The 21,688-nt window shown below is 33.8% G+C and overlaps 2 protein-coding genes across 2 annotated transcripts; one reads left to right on the top strand and one right to left on the bottom strand.

Moving 5' to 3' along the window:
* Positions 1-113: 113 nt before the first annotated feature.
* LOC146165659 (ubiquitin-protein ligase E3C-like) lies at positions 114-18,408 on the top strand. The gene is made up of 22 exons (XM_083381791.1): positions 114-246; positions 1,529-1,588; positions 1,824-2,021; positions 2,333-2,430; positions 3,025-3,170; positions 3,885-4,325; positions 4,818-4,972; positions 5,442-5,611; positions 6,306-6,401; positions 7,398-7,537; positions 7,616-7,742; positions 8,288-8,393; positions 8,859-9,033; positions 10,108-10,217; positions 10,895-11,048; positions 11,364-11,605; positions 12,427-12,551; positions 13,416-13,565; positions 14,249-14,445; positions 15,114-15,244; positions 16,411-16,589; positions 17,841-18,408. Exons 1-21 carry the CDS (start codon positions 181-183, stop codon positions 16,576-16,578), a joined length of 3,255 nt encoding a protein of 1,084 aa, XP_083237917.1. The 5' UTR covers positions 114-180; the 3' UTR covers positions 16,579-16,589; positions 17,841-18,408.
* Positions 18,409-19,308: 900 nt separating this feature from the next.
* Positions 19,309-21,331, bottom strand: LOC146165658 (protein mago nashi homolog). The gene is made up of 4 exons (XM_083381450.1): positions 21,134-21,331; positions 20,588-20,757; positions 20,102-20,224; positions 19,309-19,595 (listed from the first exon to the last, which is right to left on the bottom strand). The coding sequence occupies exons 1-4, from the start codon at positions 21,219-21,221 to the stop codon at positions 19,536-19,538; spliced, it is 441 nt and encodes a 146-aa protein (XP_083237576.1). The 5' UTR covers positions 21,222-21,331; the 3' UTR covers positions 19,309-19,535.
* Positions 21,332-21,688: the final 357 nt, after the last annotated feature.

The following is a 21,688-nucleotide window of genomic DNA, read 5'->3' as shown; positions in this document are numbered from 1 at the left end:
TTGAAAATAAATTATCCGATTTCTATAGCTGATGATGACTAACTAAAAGCAATTTCTGCTGAGTCAGATAGATAGTTCTAGTTTTTTAACGAAATAAAGTTTGTTATTGTTCAGTTTAGCATTAGATTAAAGTTAGCTGGGAAAACTAAGCATATTTTGTTTGTATCGTGAATATTTACGATGTACAGCTTCGAAGGCAACTTCAGAAGCCGCCCCCAAGTTTCTTTGGGAGGAAAAAGCAAAGAAGTAAGAAATGTATAAAAACTTCGGCGCTCTTTCACTATTGTACGTAAAAATTGAAAAAAAACTTTCTTCAAATGCCGCATGCCACTACACATATTGTTTGGGTTAGGGTGCGGGTTAGCGTTTGGTTGAGGGTGGGTCACGTTATTATTAATAATAAACATAATATTACCCCACCCTCACCCAAACGCTAACCCGCACCCTAACCCAAACAATATGCGTTGTGGTATACGGTATTATTTTGTTTTGTTTTTTGCATAACTTTTCACGTACAATAGTGAAAGAGCGCCCAAAAAGTTAATGACATTTTAGCTTAAGGACGCTGGTCTAGAATCCTACCACATTTTCATCCGGGAGTTTATATTGCTAACATTAGCTGTGTTAGGGTGCGAGTTTGGGTTAGGGTGGCTCAAGTATTATTAATATATTTATTCTCATATTTATGTCTTCCTTGTGATTTAGATTTGACAACTCGTTTTGTTAGTGTTAAAAACAAAGTGGTAGGATTGCAGACCAGCGCCAAAAATTTTCATAAATGTTTAGCTTAAATACTAAACTGGCTGTCGTAATTTTTGCGTTTTAATATCGCGAAAGGAAAGTGAATATTTGGATATTTTGTTGCTTATAGTATCCTATGTAGCAATGTTTAGAAAGATGGCTACAAAAGTACTTTAGAATTAGTGTGTACTCCACTATGGGAAGTATGGCATCGCACCCGCATTTTTTCAATAGACTAAATCTGCACCCCCATTTCCTATCTGTTAGCCGTGGTGTATGTTTGAGCTTAGAGTTGCACCCGTTCACCCTGATTTTTTCGGTTCTGTACCGGCAAGATCTGTCATACTTTTCAGGCGATATGTAATTATAGCGGGTGCACTTTTGACCTTTGAATACTGAAATAGATTTTTAACTAACAAAGGGATTAAAACGATCAAAAATATATATTTTAATTGAAAGTGCCGATTCGATGCTTAAAGTCAAAGAAACAGTATACAAAATGATCAATAACCACAAACTGATTACATTATATTGTTGTTGAACTTTCACCGATGGAAGGAGTAATGCTATTTACTAAAAAGCCATAACAATTTTTTGAAAGTGTTTTGATAAGTCATAGATTCATGTGCTTTTCTTGATTGGCTTTCAAAGAAGTCATATTTCCATTATTTCCACCTAAAAACAATCTAAGCCTTAAGGACTGAAGATTAACTTTTGTTAACTTGTGGAATAAAAACACAGAAAAAGATAAATTATTAAGTGTTATTACATTTATCTTTTCTTTAAGGAAAAACTGAATAAAGCATCTTTGCTACAAAAAGCGCAATTTGAAAGACTGAAAAGAGAGGTAAGAAATGAATAGGTACTTTATGTTTAAGATATTTTTTTTATATTCATGTTTTATGACACTCAGTTTGGTCAGAGGATTGTAAGTGTATTACTTCTATAAACAATGTTAACTTTTAGCAGTGTTTAAAAGCTAACAAAAGCAATAAAACCATCGCCAAAACCTAAGAAAAAATGTAAATCATGTCTGAATTGCGGTGTTTGTAGAATTGTTATCTAAGATTTTTGTTTTTAAGAATGCTCGTAAGGAATTACGAAGCGCCGTTGTCATCCAATCAGCATACCGTTCCTACCTTGTTCGTAAAAGACAGAAGGAAAACTTCAGACACATATTTGACCAGTATCGAAATGTTAAGTTGGGTGGAAATGAAATCTCGATTGCAGCTAGGCAAATAAGCTTCTTTTATGATGGCAGTGTTGATGGTGAAAGATTGGTGAGTAATTTTATTAAAATATGTATATATTTTTGAGCTGCAAAATAGGTCATTTTTTCCTTGTGACTAAAGTAATGGACCTTCATTTTGATTTCAAATTTTTTGGAAAATATTTTGTGTATGCTTGAAAGTTTGTTATAAAACTAAACTGCTACTATTTCCACAGATTCTGTATGTAAATTCAAGACCTTGGTTAAACCCTTTTGGCTTAATGTTGTCTTCAATGTTCATAGCATAGCCTTAGCTTAAAGAATATATATAGCAGCAGTTAAATCTTTTAATTTAACCTTGTACCATCAATTTGATTTCAGGTCTGGTTGTGTCAGAACATTCTCAAATCCACCCAAACTCGTTGGCTTGAGTATTGCTCTGTTCATCTCATGTCGCAAATCATTGTGCTGTGCTGCAGGTTTGTAAATAAACTTACCAGTTTATCAACGTTATTTAAGTTACCTAAATTTAAAAATATGTGTTTTGAATTACTTTTTAAGTTCTATAGAACTGGCGTTTTGCGGTTTAACTACTGGTTCAGAATATCTGATATTAGTTAAATAATATATACAGGTATATATTATATATTAGTTTCAAGTAAAACATTTTATTTTTATCGCCAAAAAGAAAAAAATGGTGCTGTTAAAAAGTTTCTTTTTTTTGATGTTTCCATTTATATGTCAGTAGGACATCTGCACCAAATTAATATCATTTAAGGATTTTCAAGGTAGTAGGCTAACATTTGCTTTTGCATTAGGAAGCCTGTTTACCTATTTTTTTATTTTTTATGCAATATTTTTTAGGAAAATCACCTTTCAAATAAGAAAACTCTTTGAAGAAAACTCTTTAAAAACTTTGTTTTATCGCAAACATCATTGGCTGTATTAAACAGAATATTGTAATTTCGAATAATGTGTTATCAGATAAGCCCTTGTACTTTCAATTGGCTTCGCGAATCAATTCAGATACAATATTATTTGTTCTGTTGCATACATTTGCTATAATGTTTTAGGTACTTACTGGATGAGAATCAATCTTCTGCAGCAATTCCACTGAGAATGTTAGAAGTTCAAATAAAAAAGATCATCGACCAAGAAGAAAATGAAATGGCAAAGTTTCAAACTGCTTCGTACTTGTGGCAGAGAATCATGAAAAATGGTGAGTCTCGTTTTCATGATGTTTTAATTTTAATATTTGCATTGTTGTTTGAGTTTTAAACATTTACTTTGTTCAATATTTGAGTTCAGGGAATGATTACAACTCTCGTAAAAATATTTAGTATTTTTTAATTATATACATGAAACATTTGTGGATTTATAAAGGCATGCACATTCACCAAATTTGTTAAACCTTTAAGTAAAAATATTTTCAAAAATATTTTTTTAAAATTAAGTCTACTTAACAGAAGAGTTGTTTAATTTTAAGTTTGATTAAAAATTCATTTATAGAATCATTAAAAATAGTGGGTTTTGTTTTAATAATTATTTTAGTTGTAATATGTGTGTTGTTGTTCAAGTTTTAAACATCTTTTAGTTCAATATTTAAGTTCAGGGAATGATTACAACTCTCGTAAAAATATTTAGTATTTTTTAATTATATACAATATACATACATGAAACATTTGTGGATTCATAAAGGCATGCACATAAAGGCATCTTTGTTAAACCTTTATTGAGGATCTTCTCCAACTAAAAAATAGTACATTATTTTAATTAATAGCTACCTTTTTTCTGCCAATGAAATGTAAGTAAAAATATTTTAAAATTTGTAAAGTCTACTTAACAAAAGATTTGTTTCATTTTAAGTTTGACTAAAGATTCATTTAAATTCCTTTAATTCAGTAAGTGTTAATTTTAAATCCTATTTTTCTAGATTTTTTCCCGTGCATAATCCAAGTTTTCCAGAAGAAGGTTCCACTTGATATAGAGCCCTCCAGTGTTCATAATTCCAGAAATCCGCAGATAGCGCTTGCGAACAGCTTAACGGAAGTCCTCGTTCAACCTCTGACCTTCCTTGCAAAACTTCTTGACTTTCAAGAAACTTCCGAACTCGTTGCCGACGACAACCAGGTCGTAACTTACTCCAGAACCAAGGAACTAATCCTCGGAAGATTTTGTTCGGACGTACTCAGTCGCAAGATGACTCAGCAGATTTACGGCTACCTGTTGCCTGCGATGAGTCAGCAAAGGGATTTCCCCCTCGAACAGCTTGTTACCTTCATGGAGAAACAAATCGCTGAAAATGACGCGAAACGACTTGAGCAGAATCTCAACTTGCTCGCTTCAGTGATTGTGCTCGTCAAAAAACATTTTGGTAAATATTTCTTTTTATTTAAAGTTTTTGCAAGATGTAAAAAATATATTTCAAGCCTGGATATACCATGAAGTATAATATAATAAAAAAATCCACATTTGAAAATGTATTTTATAATTGACCTGGTAAAACCATATTTACCAAAGTGTGAAAGATTTTTAGCATACATCTGAATTAACAAAATTATGTGGACATCCCAATTACCTGTTATTTAATAAGAAAAATATTGTGTGTAAATTAAATACTAGGGTTCATTTTGACTAATTTTGTATCTCGTATTGTGAATTTAAAACTTTAATCGAAACTCCAAGATTTAATATATTACGGCAAGTCTCATTTATCTGCTTTTAAGGAGATGATTGTATTCATGAATTAACATTCGTTGTGTTTAACAAAATCCCACTTTCAATGATAAAAAAGATGTTTTTAAGAATAATACGAAAACCAAAAACCCCAGAAAAAATTAACAAAATTTTTGGATTTTTTTTAAAGATCAACTTTTGTCGAAGCCGTCTTTACTGTCGGTGATCCAGTGGTTGGTTCCGACGATTCCCAAAAATGGTCGGATCGGGGGAGTGGGGAGGGTGGACCTCTACAGCTCCGATGAAGAAGATTACGAAGAAATGGAAATCTCCGGGATCGAAAATGTGAGGCTTAAGCAGTTTTTCTAAACCTTTATGTACCCTAGTCTGAGCTTTAATAAATTCTTACTGATTTTATTATCTATCCATTTTTTGTTCAATCTGGTGTAAAAATGTGAGTAATTCTGTGATTTGTAATAAATTGGTTAATTATTATTTGAAAACATTTTATATTTTCTGTTTTACCTTTACTTCATTTTTTATAATTACACTTTGTAACATATGTGCATTTTTATCTTTTTATTATGCAATTTTGTATCAATCTATTAATTAAATAGTTAACAAAATCAAAAATGGTACTTCTAAAATTAAGCCTTTTTTATAGTGATGTTTCTTATAGTTGGTCATTTTCTCATATCCAATTGTTTTATGTAATAAATATTTCTGATTATCCTTGCATATTCTTAAAGCAAGTTGTCTAATATATTCATGATATTTAGCGATAAACTTTTAAAACATTTGTTTTACATCGCAGGAAATATCGACATTTCAGCTTGCTTCAGATTGCCTTGATTTCCTCACTTCAAAGAATTTCATCAACTATTTCCTCAAACAAGACGTCGAAAAGTCACAAGTGATCACAACTTTCTGCGAGATATCCTTCCATCTATTGGCTAAAATGCGGATTGCTGCGCACACAAACAGGTAAAAAACACCATATTTCTGGGGTTAGGTTATGTTTGGTCCACACAAATTAATAGCTTATCAGTGACGATTTTTAAAAACAGATTTGGTTCCACCAGGCAGCACTAATGACCGAAAACTTCGGTTTATAACTTTGTTTACACTTGAAGAACGATTTCGATCTAATGAAGATTTTTATTAAATGGAATTAAAAAACTTACATCAAAAATTAGTTTGTAGAATTTAGAGTTAAATGATTTAGGAAAATAATTGTATGTCTTTACTTTACTTTTTCTATTGTATTTTTGAAATAATAAACTTATTTTTTGTCATACTTCTGTATTTTATATAAAATGCTTTAAATATGTGTCCACAAACTGGTTTTAAAATGTCCCTATTGGCAAAATATATTAAAAAAAATAATTGAATATACATTTTGTAGAAGTTTTGATAAAATAATTTAACAAATTAGTAAAATAATACTCTTTTCAATTTTGTTAAAAAATATACCTGGACTTCAAGTAACTTTTTCTGGGTTCTTGTTACAAATTTCAATTAGTCAAGGACAACATCTTAAACTTCCATTATTTTTTAATTCTACTTCTTGGAAAAAATATGTTATGTTTCAAGTCGGAATCCCTTTTAAATTTTTGGTCAAAGGAGAAGTTTGATCGTACCACAATACAAGCAACATGAACTTCCAACTTATTTCCAGGTTCCTCTACACACTTGCCTTCTCGCCTGCCTTCCTGCACAGGTTGTGGAAATCCATCCTCAACTCACGAGCTCAAACCAGGAACAGCATGATAAGGTGAAACACAAACCAATAACTGCAACCCATTCACTAATACAGACCAATATAGTAGTTTACCGATAATATAGGCCGATAAATAACATGGTAATCTAGCATTTTAACACAAACAACGTTTTAAATCGTAACCTATATTCAAGAAATGTTTCGCAATATACTAATACTTGGCCCACCCGAACCCAAACGTTAACACGCACCCTAACCCAAATGCATTGATTTGATAATTATTTAACGCCGGGATAGGACTCACAACCAGACCCAAAAATGCAGTAGGGTCCTAAACCAGCGTACCAAATTTCAAAGCTGGTATTGCCACCAACTATAAATTGCAATGGCGGAAATGCATATCGTGAAGAATTTCCAACCATGTATGTTGGGTGGATGCGTTATTTGACAACCCTATGAGTGTATTGCTGAAATTCACCTTATTTTAGTAACGTAAATGGCTTCCCTCAAATAACTTGGAGTCGCAATCGGACTCGGGACTCGACGAAATCTTACATTTCTCCGGAGCTGGTCTCCGTTTTTTTAACCGACTCTGTAGCCCTGGTTGGCTTTATAGAGTTGTTGTCAAGTTTAAAATGTGTTTCTTAAAAATGTTTTCTTTTGACAAACATTTTAGTTAGCAAACTATTAATAACCCTAATTTAGCTGCATTAAGGAAATACACCGAGGGCAGGCCGTAGTTGGTGGCGTTATGCTGGAGTGTTTAGCTAATGTTCCAAGGGTTTGGGGTTCAAATCCCCCCTGGCTTTTTTGTATGAAATTGTTTTGTTGTTTTTAAAAGTTCATACATTGGAAAAAGCTCTGTGTATTACCAGAAATAGTTCTTTGTATTTGTGTTTTTTGCTTTATGAGAAAAACGTGACTATCCACAACTTGACCCAACCGTTGTAGTTATTTAGGGCTTTCTTTTTTCTAGTAAAAAAAAGTTTTTAGTTTTCTGGTAAATCATTGTACATTATGTAGAGTTTATGAAATAACACGTTTATTCAGTTTGTCCAGTATACGAGCGTTACTTGACGGATGTCACATGACCGAATCATCCATGCATGACCTTATGATACGCTTGGTTACCTTCGCCTGCTTATTCTCACACAACTTGCTGTCGCTACACGACGTCGATTTCTATGCAGGTGAGCTTTTGTTGTTTATTGACGTTTGCTTTAATAAAAACAGCGCATAATGACCCACTTTCTTATATTTCCACCCAGGTTCTTCTGGAATGTTCAAGATGGAAGAAATTGTCGCAATTTCAACAACTTTGCGCGATGTTTGTCTCAGTTTGGTCAAAGTAATACTGCCCGAGACTAGATACCACTCTATGGACTATGACGTCAGGTTGGTAAACTATGACGTACGATGTGTGAACTTTGACATCAGATATGTGAACTGTGACGTCATGTAGATTAAATGTGACGTCAAGTTAGTGAGCTATTGCAACTGGCAGGATAACTAAAACGTCAGGTTGGTAAACTTTGACGTCAGGTTAATAAAGCATGACGTCAGGTAGGGATCCGTGACGTCATGTAGGTGGTGTGTGCCGTCAGGTAGGGATCCGTGACGTCATGTAGATGGTGTGTGCCGTCATGTAGGTTACCGTGACGTCATGTAGGTGGTGTGTGCCGTCATGTAGGTTACCGTGACGTCATGTAGGTGGTATGTGACATATTTTATTTTAGTGTTTTGCACGTAAGTTTTTTTTTTCACGATATAATAATCATCTATAAAAAAAACCTCTTGAGTTTTGTTTTATTTAATGAAGGCCTAAAATCTTACCGAGTTTTCACAACATTTGTGAATTAAAATGTTTGTTTAGTGGTAACTTCTGAAATTGTACATAGCATGTTATTCCATATTACCAGCTAACCACATTATCATTCCAGGGATGTGTACAACTGCCTCTCTAGCGCCCGTCGGCTGCCGTTTCTTCCCGCTTCACAACACGACAGGAGGCCACTAGATGTCGCTACAGCAGCACTGTGCTTTCGGGTGAGTGCGGGACTTCCCCAGAACTAAAACTTGAGAAAAAATCACATTTTATTTTTAATTTTGCACAAAATCTAACTGCGACGACTTTTCGTGTGAATTTTAAGTAATTTGTTTTTGTTATACCTTAAAGTGGTAGAAGTGGTATTCGTCCGATATCAGGGTATCGGTGATGATCGAATAGCAACTTCACATAGAAGTTTTAGTCATGATATGCGGTCCATTGCAGGGATTTATCAAGAAAACAATAGGCTGGGTTAAAAAATAAAGTTATCTAAACTTCATAGCGCTAACATCCTGAAAATCAATTTTTGGCTTAACAATCCACAAAAATTCTCTTATGTTTTTTCAATTTAGTTTATTCTACCAGTAATGGCTCCATTTGGTGTTAAGTACATTTTGCCCAAAATATTGGGTGTCAGAAAAAAATGCTAATTATCAAAAATCTAATACTTTATTTAAACACAGGTATGTTCGCGACTTTTAAACCAACTTCACACTCGCCACACGAGGCGCCCTTTCGCCAGGGACGACATCTGGCTCTCTAGCGCCATCCACATCGGAGACGACCGCAGTAAATATCTGTCGTCAAACTGGAGGAGACGACGGTTAAGGAACGACAACATTGCGGCGCATATGGCAGGTGGGGACTGCTTATATAATGATTCTTCCTATCTGTTAAAATGGAACGCCGTGCTAATAATACTGGTTTATACCCGTGGCTGTGGTTCTCCAACTTTTTTTTGCTTTCAATCTGGTAAAGTAAAAAAAAAAAAAAACGCTGAACATTTCTACAAAACTATAATTTCAAAATGACGATCACTCTTTTACGACAAGACGATATATGATATTATTTTTTGTAGTCACGCATAGTTGTATAGGTCTCGCATGCTTGATGGATCCCCGTTTGTAAAACGAAACGGTTATTTTTTAAATTGCCAAATTGTTCACGGCGAACAATCTCTCGAGGCACACAGTTTGAGAATCACTTGTCTATACTTCAGAAAATGCCGACGGTATTTTCTACTTTAAATTATTCTAATTTTAAATTATAAGTGGTCCCGTGAGGTAATCTTTTCAACAATGATGACTGATAATTAATTCTATATTAGATGAAGTACGCCATTCTCATTAGATTTTAATAATATTAGAGCATTAGCTTTGGAGGATTTTAACTGGAGGTTGTAGTAAGACGTAGAATGAATACCAAAGCCCATTCAGAAGTAGAGCAGCTTATGTATATTTGGGAATTATTATAGGCAAATTTAAAAAAAACTTTTTTTAAAAATTAATTGATCATCCACGGTGCCAGGAAATAAGTTTGAGAACCACTGCATTTAAATCATACACACTCCTTTCCAAAATAAAACTTTTGGAATACAACCTATTTATTTTCTCTCACTTTTTACCCTCTGCTTTGGTTCATTAAATGTTGATCTTCTTTCTTTTTGTGAGTGCAAGGCTAGATCACAGAATATACCGTGTTGATTCCACGACTTCATCATATGGTTTTTTGATAACTTTTTTCCCAGTACTACTTCAGTTGGTTCAGCAATTGTCGATATTTCCACAGATAAAAAAAACACAAAAGACTAGTTTTAAAACAATTGGCTCCAGGCAAAAGAGACTCGCCAGGTAAAAAGTTGATAAACATTGTATTTGAACAATCACTTCGACTTCTGCTTCAGTTGGTTTATCAATTGTTGATATTCTTTAGATCCTTCAGATGAAGACCTTCCAATCACGACCACTGAAGCGCGGCAGCTCTCCGTGCTAACAACCCTCCCGTTCGTCGTTCCATTCCAAACCAGGGTGCAAATATTCACGGTAAGTAACTGGCGTCACATCAGTATTTCTAAGGGTTTAGTGACCGGTCCTCGGTTTTGTGTTTTGCAAATATTAATAGTCGGTTGGTCACAAACTTTTCTGCGATTTTGCGAAACTTTTTTCTCTGTTTAAACGCAAAAATATTTTTTCTGTAACAACGCAAAAGCAAGGAGCACTGAGAATTATTCCGTTTGTTGACTTTTAACTTTTTTTTAGTTGGATTTTTTCCTAACCTTTGGCAAACTTGATTTTGTTAAATAGACAAAATCAAAGCCAAATAAACGACTGATTCGAATATTCCGACTGGTTTGCTGACACAATTATTAACATTTAAGTTTAACAGCAAAAACATGAGGCAAATCATTTGGTTAGAGTTAGAGTGTTCACAATTTTTTTTAAATTTGGTAAAAAACTACTCAAAATCATTAGTAATAGAATTGCTAATAAAACTTAGAAAACACTTTCCTAAAACGAAGTGAAAAATGCTCTCAAAATAAACTAAAAACTACTCACAAAATACTCAAAAAATTAATAATTTAAAAAAATCTTGCAAATGAAGTGAAAATAATTCTCGAGAATTAGGTAAAAAAAACTGCTTCAGGAATTATTAAAACTTTTTCCGAAATAAGTGAAAAAGGCTCACGAAGTTACTTATGCTCACGAATCATGTGATACAGACGATGTTGAGTCAGGACCGTGAGCACCGTGAGACTCACCGTGATGTCTTGCTTCACGACGCCGGGCTCGGTGATACGTCCAGCGTGATACGCGTGACCGTGAGACGTGATTACCTTTATGAGGATTCCTTTAACGACCTTTCACAAGCGAATGGTGAGTCATGTGGTGTTATTTTTTTTTGAAATGAATCTGAATCACATGAGGTTCGAACTCACGATTTAAAAAGTCCTAAAATTAAAATAAATTAAGATTTTTATTTTCAATAGGATCATATTTGATGTAACAATTGTTACTAAGAAGTCACAGCTATGCATTAGTAACGCAATGGCATTTTTTCACATTTCATAAAAATACCAAATGCTCGATTTCACAAGCGAACGCTCGATTAAGGCCTATTTATTGAAAAAAATATATATATAATTTTGCAAAAAAAATAATAAAACAAAAACACGAAATCTCACTTTCCAGCGCCCGACCTCCGCCGTGTCCTTCGAGTGACCTTCGTCAACCAAGCTGGGGCTTCAGAAGCTGGGTACGGTGAGGGGGTTACCCGGGAGTTCCTGCAGCACCTTATAAGAACCGCCTTTGACCCCAAACGGGGGCTTTTCCAGCTGGCGGGGGAGTGGGGACTTTACCCGAACCCATACGCTGGGAGGGTTCTCGAAAACCCGCAACAACATTTCCACTTTCTCGGGAGGTTGCTAGGAAAGGTGGGCTTTGTGAAAAGTAAAAACTTCAATGAAACGTAAAATTTTAATAAAAAAAATTAAAAAATTGCTCAAAAAGGTTAAGGTGGGTTTTAAGTAAAAGTTTTAATAAATTTAAAAATTAAATAATTTTGCTTAAATGGTGAGTTATTGGCGACTTTACTGGATTATAATCTAAATTGTGAAAATTCAAGTGAGTTTATAAAATTATTAATTAAATTTTGGAGAATGGTGGAAATTGATGAACATAATTTGGTAAAATCGTTATTAAATTGTCGCCATTTAAGTATGTTGTGGAAAGTTGCTCTGAAATGTTATTTGTATATAGTAAAAATTTAAACAAAATTTATAAACAAAATAATAAATAAGTTCGTTGAAAATCTAAGTAAGTTGTTGAAATCTTTTATTAGCTGTGTGAGAATGTTTGAACATGTTATAGATATTTGGAAAAGTTTAATGTTGGACTGAGAACTACAGTTTAAGTCCAGTAACAAACGAGCAAATTAATTTGGAACTTTTTTGTGACACTTTTCTACAAATTTGAGATCCCAAAGGTTTTTGGTTTCTATATAGTTTTTAGTGAGTCTGATTTATTGTGTTTTTTTATAAGAAACAAACACCAGCCAGTGTGTTCCAATCCTTTTAAGCACATTTGGGCATAATAATGTGGAAAAAAACTTTTTACTTAAAAAAATGCGGAATTGTTACGAAAACCTTTAATAAAATTTGCAAATTAAAAAAAAAATGCCAAATTTAGTCTAAAATACTCAAATCAACGGCAACTTTTGTTGTAAAACCTGTGTTCATCACGTTTTTCGCCTCAGGTCTTGTACGAGGGGATGCAAGTCGAACTCCCCTTCGCCGCCTTTTTCCTCTGCAAATTGTTACGTCACAAGAACGGTGACGTCGACATCAACCACCTGCAATTACTCGACCCAGATTTCTACAAGTGAGAAACTTTACCTTATTACAGGTTTAACGTCAGAGATTTTATTGTATCCATGAAATGTAAACTGACGCTATTTTAATTCCGTGTTTAATTATTGGCGAGACCAGTGCTTCCCAACCTTTTTCAGTTCGCGACCCACTTTTAATGCAAGTTTTATTGTGCGACCCACAATGAGATATGACCAAACGTTTGAAAAGCAAGTTAATGAGAAAAGAAACAATGCATACAGACGCAATTTACTAATAATGCGAAACTTGAGCTTGCATAATGGATTGTTACATTATTGCATAAATGTTACGTAATGATGATGCAATATTTTCCCGGTGTAATAGAAAACTGTAGCATTTCGAAATGCTTTGCGACTCACTTGTTGGGAAGCACTGGACTGATGAGGGTGTTTTAAACCCACATGTGCCCAGAGTGGTCATTATCTGTGGGAAAAATATGTTTGGTTTTGTCCTGTTCGGGAAATCTCTTTTTTTTTCTGTTTCGTATAGATTCAGATTCAATTTATTTTTGTGCATGTTTGCAAACATCGAAAAAACAAAATAACATAAATAATAACACAAGGACAGCGAAAGGACCATTCGGTCATCGAGTCGAGCTGCCCCTCAAAAATAAATAAATTTAGTGGCAATATTGAAAGTTACAATAATTGGAAACAAAAAGTGCGTAGATAAAAAGTATGTAGATTTTAACGTATAGCTATGTTGAAATAAATAAAGAGTTATTCGAAACGTTCAAATGTGACCTACTTCTGTATGGGCTTTGATATTCTTATTACGTCTAACTACAACCTCTAACCATCAAAGTCTTAAGTTTTGTCTTTTTATAGAAACCTAATGTTTTTATTTCTTATCATAGAAACCTTATGTTCCTACGATCGTACGACGGCGACGTGGCTGACCTTGACCTTGACTTCACGGTGGTCGACGATCGGTTTGGGGAAACCACCGTGACCGAGCTCATTCCTCGCGGGAGGGAAATCCCCGTAACCAATGACAACCGAGTCAGGTGGGTTGGATGGGAATATTAGGTGCCAAGTAATAGTGCTGGTACTTGTAGGATACTAGGCTGCTATAGGGGTCCATCAGATATACAATTAGCGTCTCAGCCATGATTTGCAACGTAGAGTTTTTACTTTGAAACGTTATATTTGTTAGAAATATAACGTTAACAATCGTAAATATAAATAAATCACTTCATAATGTTAAATTACGATTAAACGCTCTCATCATACCTTCGCACTATTCAATTTGATTAGCTTTTTTTTAACCATATTGATTTTACCTTTGTAAAATTGCCAGTAAATTCAATATGAATATATATATACCTAAGAAAAGTCACTTCAAACAGTACAGTTTATAACTTATGCTTTTAAAAACATCAAAACGTTGTTATTTTCCACTTTAGGTACATCCACCTACTTGCAAACTACAAACTCAACATCCAGATTTTAACTTTGTAAAATTGTCAGTAAATTCAACATGAATATATTTCTAAGAAAAAAAAAATTACTTCAAACATTACAAAACGTTGTTATTTTCCACTTTAGGTACATCCACCTACTTGCAAACTACAAACTCAACATCCAGATTTTAACTTTGTAAAATTGTCAGTAAATTCAACATGAATATATTTCTAAGAAAAAAAAAATTACTTCAAACATTACAAAACGTTGTTATTTTCCACTTTAGGTACATCCACCTACTTGCAAACTACAAACTCAACATCCAGATGCGCTCAGCTTGTGACGCGTTCAGGGACGGGCTGTCCCAGGTGGTTCCCCTGGAGTGGTTACGTATGTTTGACCACCGGGAGTTCCAGACCCTTATATCGGGGGCCGAAGCACCAATCAGTGTGAGCGATATGAAGACCAACGCAGTATATTCAGGTGAGAAAATAAAAAAACGTAAAAAACAAAGGTTCGGCTTTAAATAGGTTTTCACGCTTTTTGGGCTGTGGTTTTACTGTCTATTCAGTTGAGATGTTTTTTAAAACAAAAAAATAGCAGTACCTTTTTGTTCCTATAAAGGTTGATCTTTTTGAATGTTGACTGAAAACAGTGCAAACTCATTAAACAACACTTTTATTTTTCTTATTTTTTTCAATTTGCAAAGTTTGACGAAAAAAGTTGTGATTTTACTAAGATAAACTTAAGAATCTAGTTTTGCACTTCTGGATTGAAAAACGTCCATACAAAAGTTCGTTCATCGTTTTAACGTTCCAGTAAAACAGTCGGTTTATTGACGTCACAATAGTTACAAATTTAATTACGATATACTTCCGCACGAGCTATAAACCTTATTTTATGATTCACCAATGAAATACGAAAGTATTAAACTATTTTTTGCCATGGGAGTAATTTAACAGCAAATTTGGAATTAGTGAAAATTTAATTAAAAATCTGTCATCCACCCCAATGAGGGGATTCGCTTTTGTAAAAAGTTATTTATCCTGGGGTTAGTTTAAAAATACTGCAGTAAAATATACTGTGCTCAAGATTTTTGTGCATTGGGAGTAATCTCTTTGTTGTTGCCACTGCTTATTATGACGTCACAGGAGGATACAATGCAGAGCATCCAGTTGTCGAGTTGTTCTGGAATGTTCTTAGTGACTTCACAGAGGAGGACAAACGAAACTTGTTGTTGTTCGTCACAAGCTGTTCCAGACCTCCATTACTCGGGTTCAAGGTGAATAACAATTTAAGTAATTCGATGAAATATATTGTGGGGTGTTAAGTGTAAATAATATGTGAAATTTTTCTTGTTTACTAGACAAGAGCCTGCAAACCGAGCTGCAAAAAAGTAATAAGAAATATACAAACACTCGACTCAGCCATTCGTTTTTAAGCAAAAATTGTACTGTACTGTACTGGAGCTGTATCACTATCAGCCTTACTACAATTTAACTTTCAAAAATTGAGGGCCGAATATTTCCAGGCCTTAGGCTATGGCCTTAGTAGCCCAATAATCCGGCACTGCTAATATGGTTAAGTCAAGGCACTTGTGTATGAAGTTACAAGTTAGCATGAAACAAACAAATCTAAGCTGATATTAGTTTTGATACGATAGCAAGTTAACATGGGATGATTAGTCTAAGTTTGCAATTCAACGAAGTAATTTTACCTTTAAAGGTAAATTTATTAAAAAAGTGGATTGTCAACTGGATGCAAATCAACTTCTTTAATGCTAAAGCACACTGTGGTAATATAATCCTGAAAAACGCCTTGAACATTTCAAATTTATCTTTTTAACTTCTTTGAGCACGATATGACGTCATTTGTTATTGGATTGCAAAAGTTTTACAAAATATCGGATATAGGCTTACAAAATGACACAAGTTGCATTTTGATGACAGATAAAAAGTTGTGAAACACTCCAGCCATATCAGGATCAACCGACTCGAAAACCATTTTGTAATTATTCGCTGATCATTTGTCTCCTTTCGCAATTGTAGCAACAAATAAACAGTTGCTTTTACTTTTAAAATTTCCAGGTTATGCACCCCCTTATTGGTACAAAAGTAAGTTCATTACAAAACATGTAATTATAAAAACACCGTCAAAAGACGACTCTTAATACAGACAAAGTTATGAAATATTACAGCGATTTTGAAATTCACAAGAGCACCTGGTCAAAAACACAAACTGTAAAAGTTTCCTTGTGGGACAAAGCTTCTACCATTTACGCCTTGTGGTTCTTTGTTGATACTTGGCTACTCTGCGTTCGCATTTTTTACCTTATCTTATAAAAAATCTCAGAAAATTTATCCCCCTTCGTCGTAAAAAAGTCCATTAAAAGGTGACTCTTATGCTAAAACTGTTGCAAAATACTACAGCCTTCATAAACATTCACAGGAGATGCATCCCCCCTTCTGTGTGCACAACGGTGGCGAGGGTAACCGACTCCCAACCTCTTCAACTTGCCTCAACCTTCTGCGGCTTCCACAATACGACAACCCACAACTGATGAAGGACAAGCTGCTATATTGCCTCAACAGCGAGTCGGGGTTTGAACTCTCCTAACATTTCAACAGGTACAATAATATAAAAGCTCATACAGAAGTAGGTAGTATTTTGTAAACTTAAAATAATGGCTGGAGGTTGTAGTTTTTTGACATAGACTGAGTTTCAAAGCTCATACAGAAGTGGGTAGTGTAAACGTTTCAAATATATTTTTGATTATTTTCTAAAAATTCGAAAACGTTCAAAATTGCTTCCTACTTCTGTATAGCATTTGATTGGCTTACTACAACCTCAAAAAATTATGCTACAAATACTAAAGTTGTTTTTATTTTTGGCTGCATATATATTTTTCACTTGAGTTTTTTTTATTGCCCTCGTTAGATAATTTGAATAGTTAACCGAAATGACGACACGATAAAATAAAAATTGTCGGATGAACCAATTGTAATTGATACAAGGCCTGGCAGCAACAGTACACTATAAGTGTTGTCGACAAGTCTTTTTAAAACGTTCTGCTAATAACAATCCAATGCTAAGTAAATTCCCAGAAAGTCAAGAGAAAGTCGTTTAGTTTCGTTTCTTTAAGAACAACGTAGTGCATTGTAATTACATTTCAAAAAAAATAATTTATGACCTGACCCAAATAACGAAACACAGCACTAGAATGACTTTGTAATGTATTTGCGATTAAAAGGCTGAATACTACTTTATGCTTCTAAAGAACATCTTATATCATTGTCAAAATTTCGCATAAAATTGCCATATACCCTTTTGGAGTAATTGTCATACAGCTATATTCACCAAAAACCTCAAAAACAACTTCGTTTCTTACAAGCAGGGATCACTAGTAATGGAGTTGGTTAAAATACAAACTCATAGTATCAGATTCCAGTATAAAAATATTCTTAGAACCAGAAAAGTCAGCCAGGCAGACAGCACCTTAAACATGCCCAGAAATTTGTTGTTTTTTAATATTTTTTTTTGCGAGCCAAGTAACTAGTTTTTTTAATCTGTGCGCCTTCGCTTGTTTTCACCGTTTTTATTCTCACTCTGACCTGATAAAGCACGTTTGTGGAAGCTCGTAAACATTAAATACAATTTGTCAACAGTGACATTCGATGAAAAGTACACCCACATATATGTATTCAACAACTGTGATCTAGCCTTTTGGAAGCTGCTATTTTACGATTACGGCTTACGTAATTACGTATCATTCAGTACCACTTGTTTTTAGTTTTTTAATAGGACATACGGCTATAACAATGTTTAACTAGTTTTATATACACTTTACGATGTGAATTTTTCATTGGTGCAATTTACAGGTTTGCTGCGAAGATTCAGCATCAAAGGTTGCTCACATCTCAAGCTGTGCAAAATGTTACTATCTAAGTTTCACTGTTCTTCGATTTTCCCGTTTTCGTTGATCATACTTTCTGTTAGGAATGTACGATAGTTGACATTTTATTCCGATACCCGATATTATCGACAAAAACCTTCCGATCTGATACCAAATGACGTCATTGCTGTGCTCCAATAAGCAAAATAGGAGAAATTGAAACCTTCAAAGGCCTTATTTTAAGGTTATTAGGCCAAAATTCGCTTTTGGTTCAGAAGTTTAGTTCCTCAGTTGTTAAACTACTATAATTTTCATGAATTTACAAAGTTTGAATCGCTGCGTGGGATCACGAATCCAGGCTGATATTTACCTTAGTATCGGACGAGTACCGATACTACCACTTGGTATCGGTTATCGGCTCCGATCCGATTTTATCGGACATCCCTATTTTCTGTTCTTACTCTTCGCAATCTTCTGTTTCTTCTCATACGTCTGATGAATTTGTTTCCATTGCTCGTCGTAGTAATATAATGTTCTTAAATTAAACTGCATTGCAGGTATTTAGTGGTATTCAACTAGTGTAGTAAACAAGTCATTTTGAAACCGAAATGAAGTCTTTTTTAAATCAAAAATAACTTATATCCAAGTTGTTTTCTATTTCAACCTTAGTTTTTAGTGACTTAGTCTAAAATACTTCAGGTCAAGTCATTCGAAAACAGTGGCTTGAGTCAAGTCATTACAATATTGACAACCCCAGCATTGCTGCCACTTTAAAGAGTTGTTTATATGCTTTTGATTAAGCAGGGCCGGGTCGGTGAAATCCGACCTCAGGCTAGATGTAAGGTCTAGTCACGAGTTTACATCCCTGTATTCAAACCAACACTGTATATAAAATAAGGTGGATATAAAGAAATCCACTCATAGGTGTGTATACATCTCTTTTACCAACAATACGTGGGTGGAAAGTACAACTAGGGATAAAATGTGCGTGCACAAATACAGGGTCGCCACACAATTTTTTGACACATTCAAAGCCATTAAAAAAAAGTTTAAAGAATTAAAAAAAATTAGGTTATGAAAGACCTAAAATTGGTACAGGGATTATAACCAAATATTCCATTTTTACTTATACTGTGCGGCCTTATCAGTCCCGAACTTTCTACAAAAGATATTCTAAATTCTCTGCCCAGCTTTCAAGTAGTAATTGTGGGATATATTGGTTTGTAGCAAACCCAATTTTTTGAATTGAGATGCAAAAATCCAGTAATGATTTGGCTTATTTAGAGTTTATTTATGCATAAAGTAAGAATACAAAATTTTAAGTTTAATTGTTTGTCAACCTTCTATTGGGTAAACAGGATTTTTCTCTTGGTTGATTTAGCTGGCCTGCCTTTCAATGTAAACTACATTTCAGCTTTCCTTTTAAGTTGAAGTCAAAACAGAACTCTACAAAATGTTTTCTTAAAAATTGTATTTCTTGCAATCTTCAAATATGATCACAATCAAAGAAAATAACCTAAAAATTGAATCGTTTGAATCTGAAAGCTAAAGTAAAATACATTGGTTGAAATCAAGAGTTCGTGAGAATGTCTCATCGGAGGGCAGCATGGAGCATCGCTACAAATGATTGTTGTCCGAGCCCTTCACAACTTGTGCCACTTGTTATCATGGTGCAAGCAGATCAGATTGGCTTAATCTTGAAGTGGAGACCAATCAGTGAAAAGACCAGGCATCGAAGATCCTGCAAATGCAAATGATTTGCTGGCTTATCAAGCTTTGATATTATTGAATTAAACTCGATAAAGCAGTGTTTGTCAACCTATGGGCCACGACTTGACTGCAGTAGTTCACATGGCTAGATTTAGTGAGAATTAGTCATGGGTAAGATTTTTTCAAAATTTGAGAATATTACGGAATTGAATCTGCATTGATTGCAATTCTCCTAACTTCTGTTCGTAACTAATGATGCTGATACAAATGCGTATTGAAACGTCTTAATCAAGATTATGTCGATCTACTCGACCTTTTTTGCTTTGACATTGATTATCAAGCTACATTACAGATGCGTGCATAGGATACCTAACTATTATTACCATTATTAAAAAAAATAGTAATTTCTACCAATATGTTTGGTCGTTTTTTCATCTGCTCTATTTTTTAGAAAATATGAGTTTAAAGCTAAGTTGTCCACAGCTTTAAATTACACAAATACATAATGTGTATCTTTAGGTTAGTACATGAAAATACCTGCACAAGATAGTAGAAGCATCTCAATCCATTAGGGTCTTTGCATTCATTCACATCAACCAATGATCCGATCTTCGAAGTTGTGAATGAAATGTGATCTTCTCCCAAAACAATTTCCAACTCCTAAAAATGATAAGGAATCAGAATGTTATCTTCCGTATAGAAAACAAACAAAGCCAAAATAGTCTATAAAAATCAGTGATCAATAGCTATATATATATATTTCTGCAATTTAGACATTAATAAAAAATTGTAACTATATTTTAAAATATTTTAGCTCTTAACGACTAAAAACAGTTATAAAGTTCCCCTAAAGAGGTTACAATTATCATTTAAAGCTGTATGACTGAAGTTTTGTTTTTTAAGTATAATACACTTTTTTATGATGGACAACATAAACCAGGCCATGAAACATTTCACTTCGTTAACCCAAATATTAATAAAAAGTGACGCATTTTTTATTTTATTTTAAAGTCATTGTAATACCTGGCGTCCGACTCTGTCAGGGTTTGGCCACAAGGTGTCATCTTCTTTCATGATTTCCGAGTCTTCGATGATAAGTTTCAGTTCCTCGAGGACCGCTTTATGCACGTACGCTTCCTTACGGATCATTGTGTCATTCTTGTAGTTGGAATTGTTGGCGTAACGAAGTTTGCCTGAAATAGACAAAGACTCTATTAGATGTTAAAATAACCTTGGTTTCCGAACCCTAGTCGTACATCATATGACAAATTCCGCTTAGTCATTTGTCGATCAAAAAATAAGAAAAAAGTCGCTTGATGAGTTAAACTTCAGTCGTACTTATGGTTGACAGTAATGCTTCAAATAGGGAGTTGAAAAAACTTTTTAAACTGTTAAAAAGCTGCAATTTAAATTTCTATACCATTTATACTTTACAAATAACATGCAAAACACAAAACTCTCTTGAAAGTTAAAACATTTAAAAAATATCAAAAAAAAAAAATTTGACTAAAATTTATTTATTCTTTACAATAGACTTAAAATGATAAAACATAAAATTAATAGACAAACCATCGGGCCTGAATTCAAATTCCAGAAATTCGTGACCGAATTTTCCTTTGTGGCCAACGTAATATCTCAGATAAAATTCAGAAGACATTTTCTACGATTTAAGACGATATTACAACAGTTAAATCTACTCCGGACTAAAAGTAGATAAAATTGCAATTTAAGATAACTTTCAAAGGATTTAAAGAACACAACCTTATCAAAAACACGAAACAAAACTTTCGTCAAACTTTAAAATTAGAATTCTTCTTCAACACGCACAAGCCGAAACCATTCAACCGTAGCGGAAATGGCGGTGGGTAAAAAACATTATTTATTTGTTTTTTATTTCGTAAAATTGTAGTTTATTTTAATCTGTTTTTTAATAAATTAATTGATTGAAAAACGTTAATACCTAAAACAAAATACTTACAAAAATATAAGCTCTTCAAGAATAGATACAAAATGGTTTCATTTAAGTTTTCTTTTCCTTTTGGTAAAACTGACTTATCATGCGACTGCCGCCAGATTATTATTAATGCCGATTTATGTTTTTTTTAATAAAATTGCACACAACAT

Source organism: Ascidiella aspersa, chromosome 2 (genome assembly GCF_963924565.1).
Source record: "Ascidiella aspersa chromosome 2, kaAscAspe10.2, whole genome shotgun sequence".
Taxonomy (NCBI): Eukaryota; Metazoa; Chordata; class Ascidiacea; order Phlebobranchia; family Ascidiidae; genus Ascidiella; species Ascidiella aspersa.
This window is presented reverse-complemented; position numbering and strand designations above follow the sequence as displayed.

What these genes read in the sequence shown, in the direction of transcription:
- LOC146165658 (XM_083381450.1), bottom strand. Translation starts at nt 21,221, where the DNA reads ATGTCTTCTGAATTTTATCTGAGATATTACGTTGGCCACAAAGGAAAA. An exon ending in ATTTGAATTCAGGCCCGATG is followed by an intron (nt 20,758 to 21,133) that starts GTTTGTCTATTA and finishes TGTCTATTTCAG; the next exon opens with GCAAACTTCGTTACGCCAAC. An exon ending in GCTTCTACTATCTTGTGCAG is followed by an intron (nt 19,596 to 20,101) that starts GTATTTTCATGT and finishes TTGCATTTGCAG; the next exon opens with GATCTTCGATGCCTGGTCTT.
- LOC146165659 (XM_083381791.1), top strand. Translation starts at nt 181, where the DNA reads ATGTACAGCTTCGAAGGCAACTTCAGAAGCCGCCCCCAAGTTTCTTTG. An exon ending in TGGGAGGAAAAAGCAAAGAA is followed by an intron (nt 247 to 1,528) that starts GTAAGAAATGTA and finishes CTTTTCTTTAAG; the next exon opens with GAAAAACTGAATAAAGCATC. An exon ending in GCTCGTCAAAAAACATTTTG is followed by an intron (nt 4,326 to 4,817) that starts GTAAATATTTCT and finishes TTTTTTTTAAAG; the next exon opens with ATCAACTTTTGTCGAAGCCG.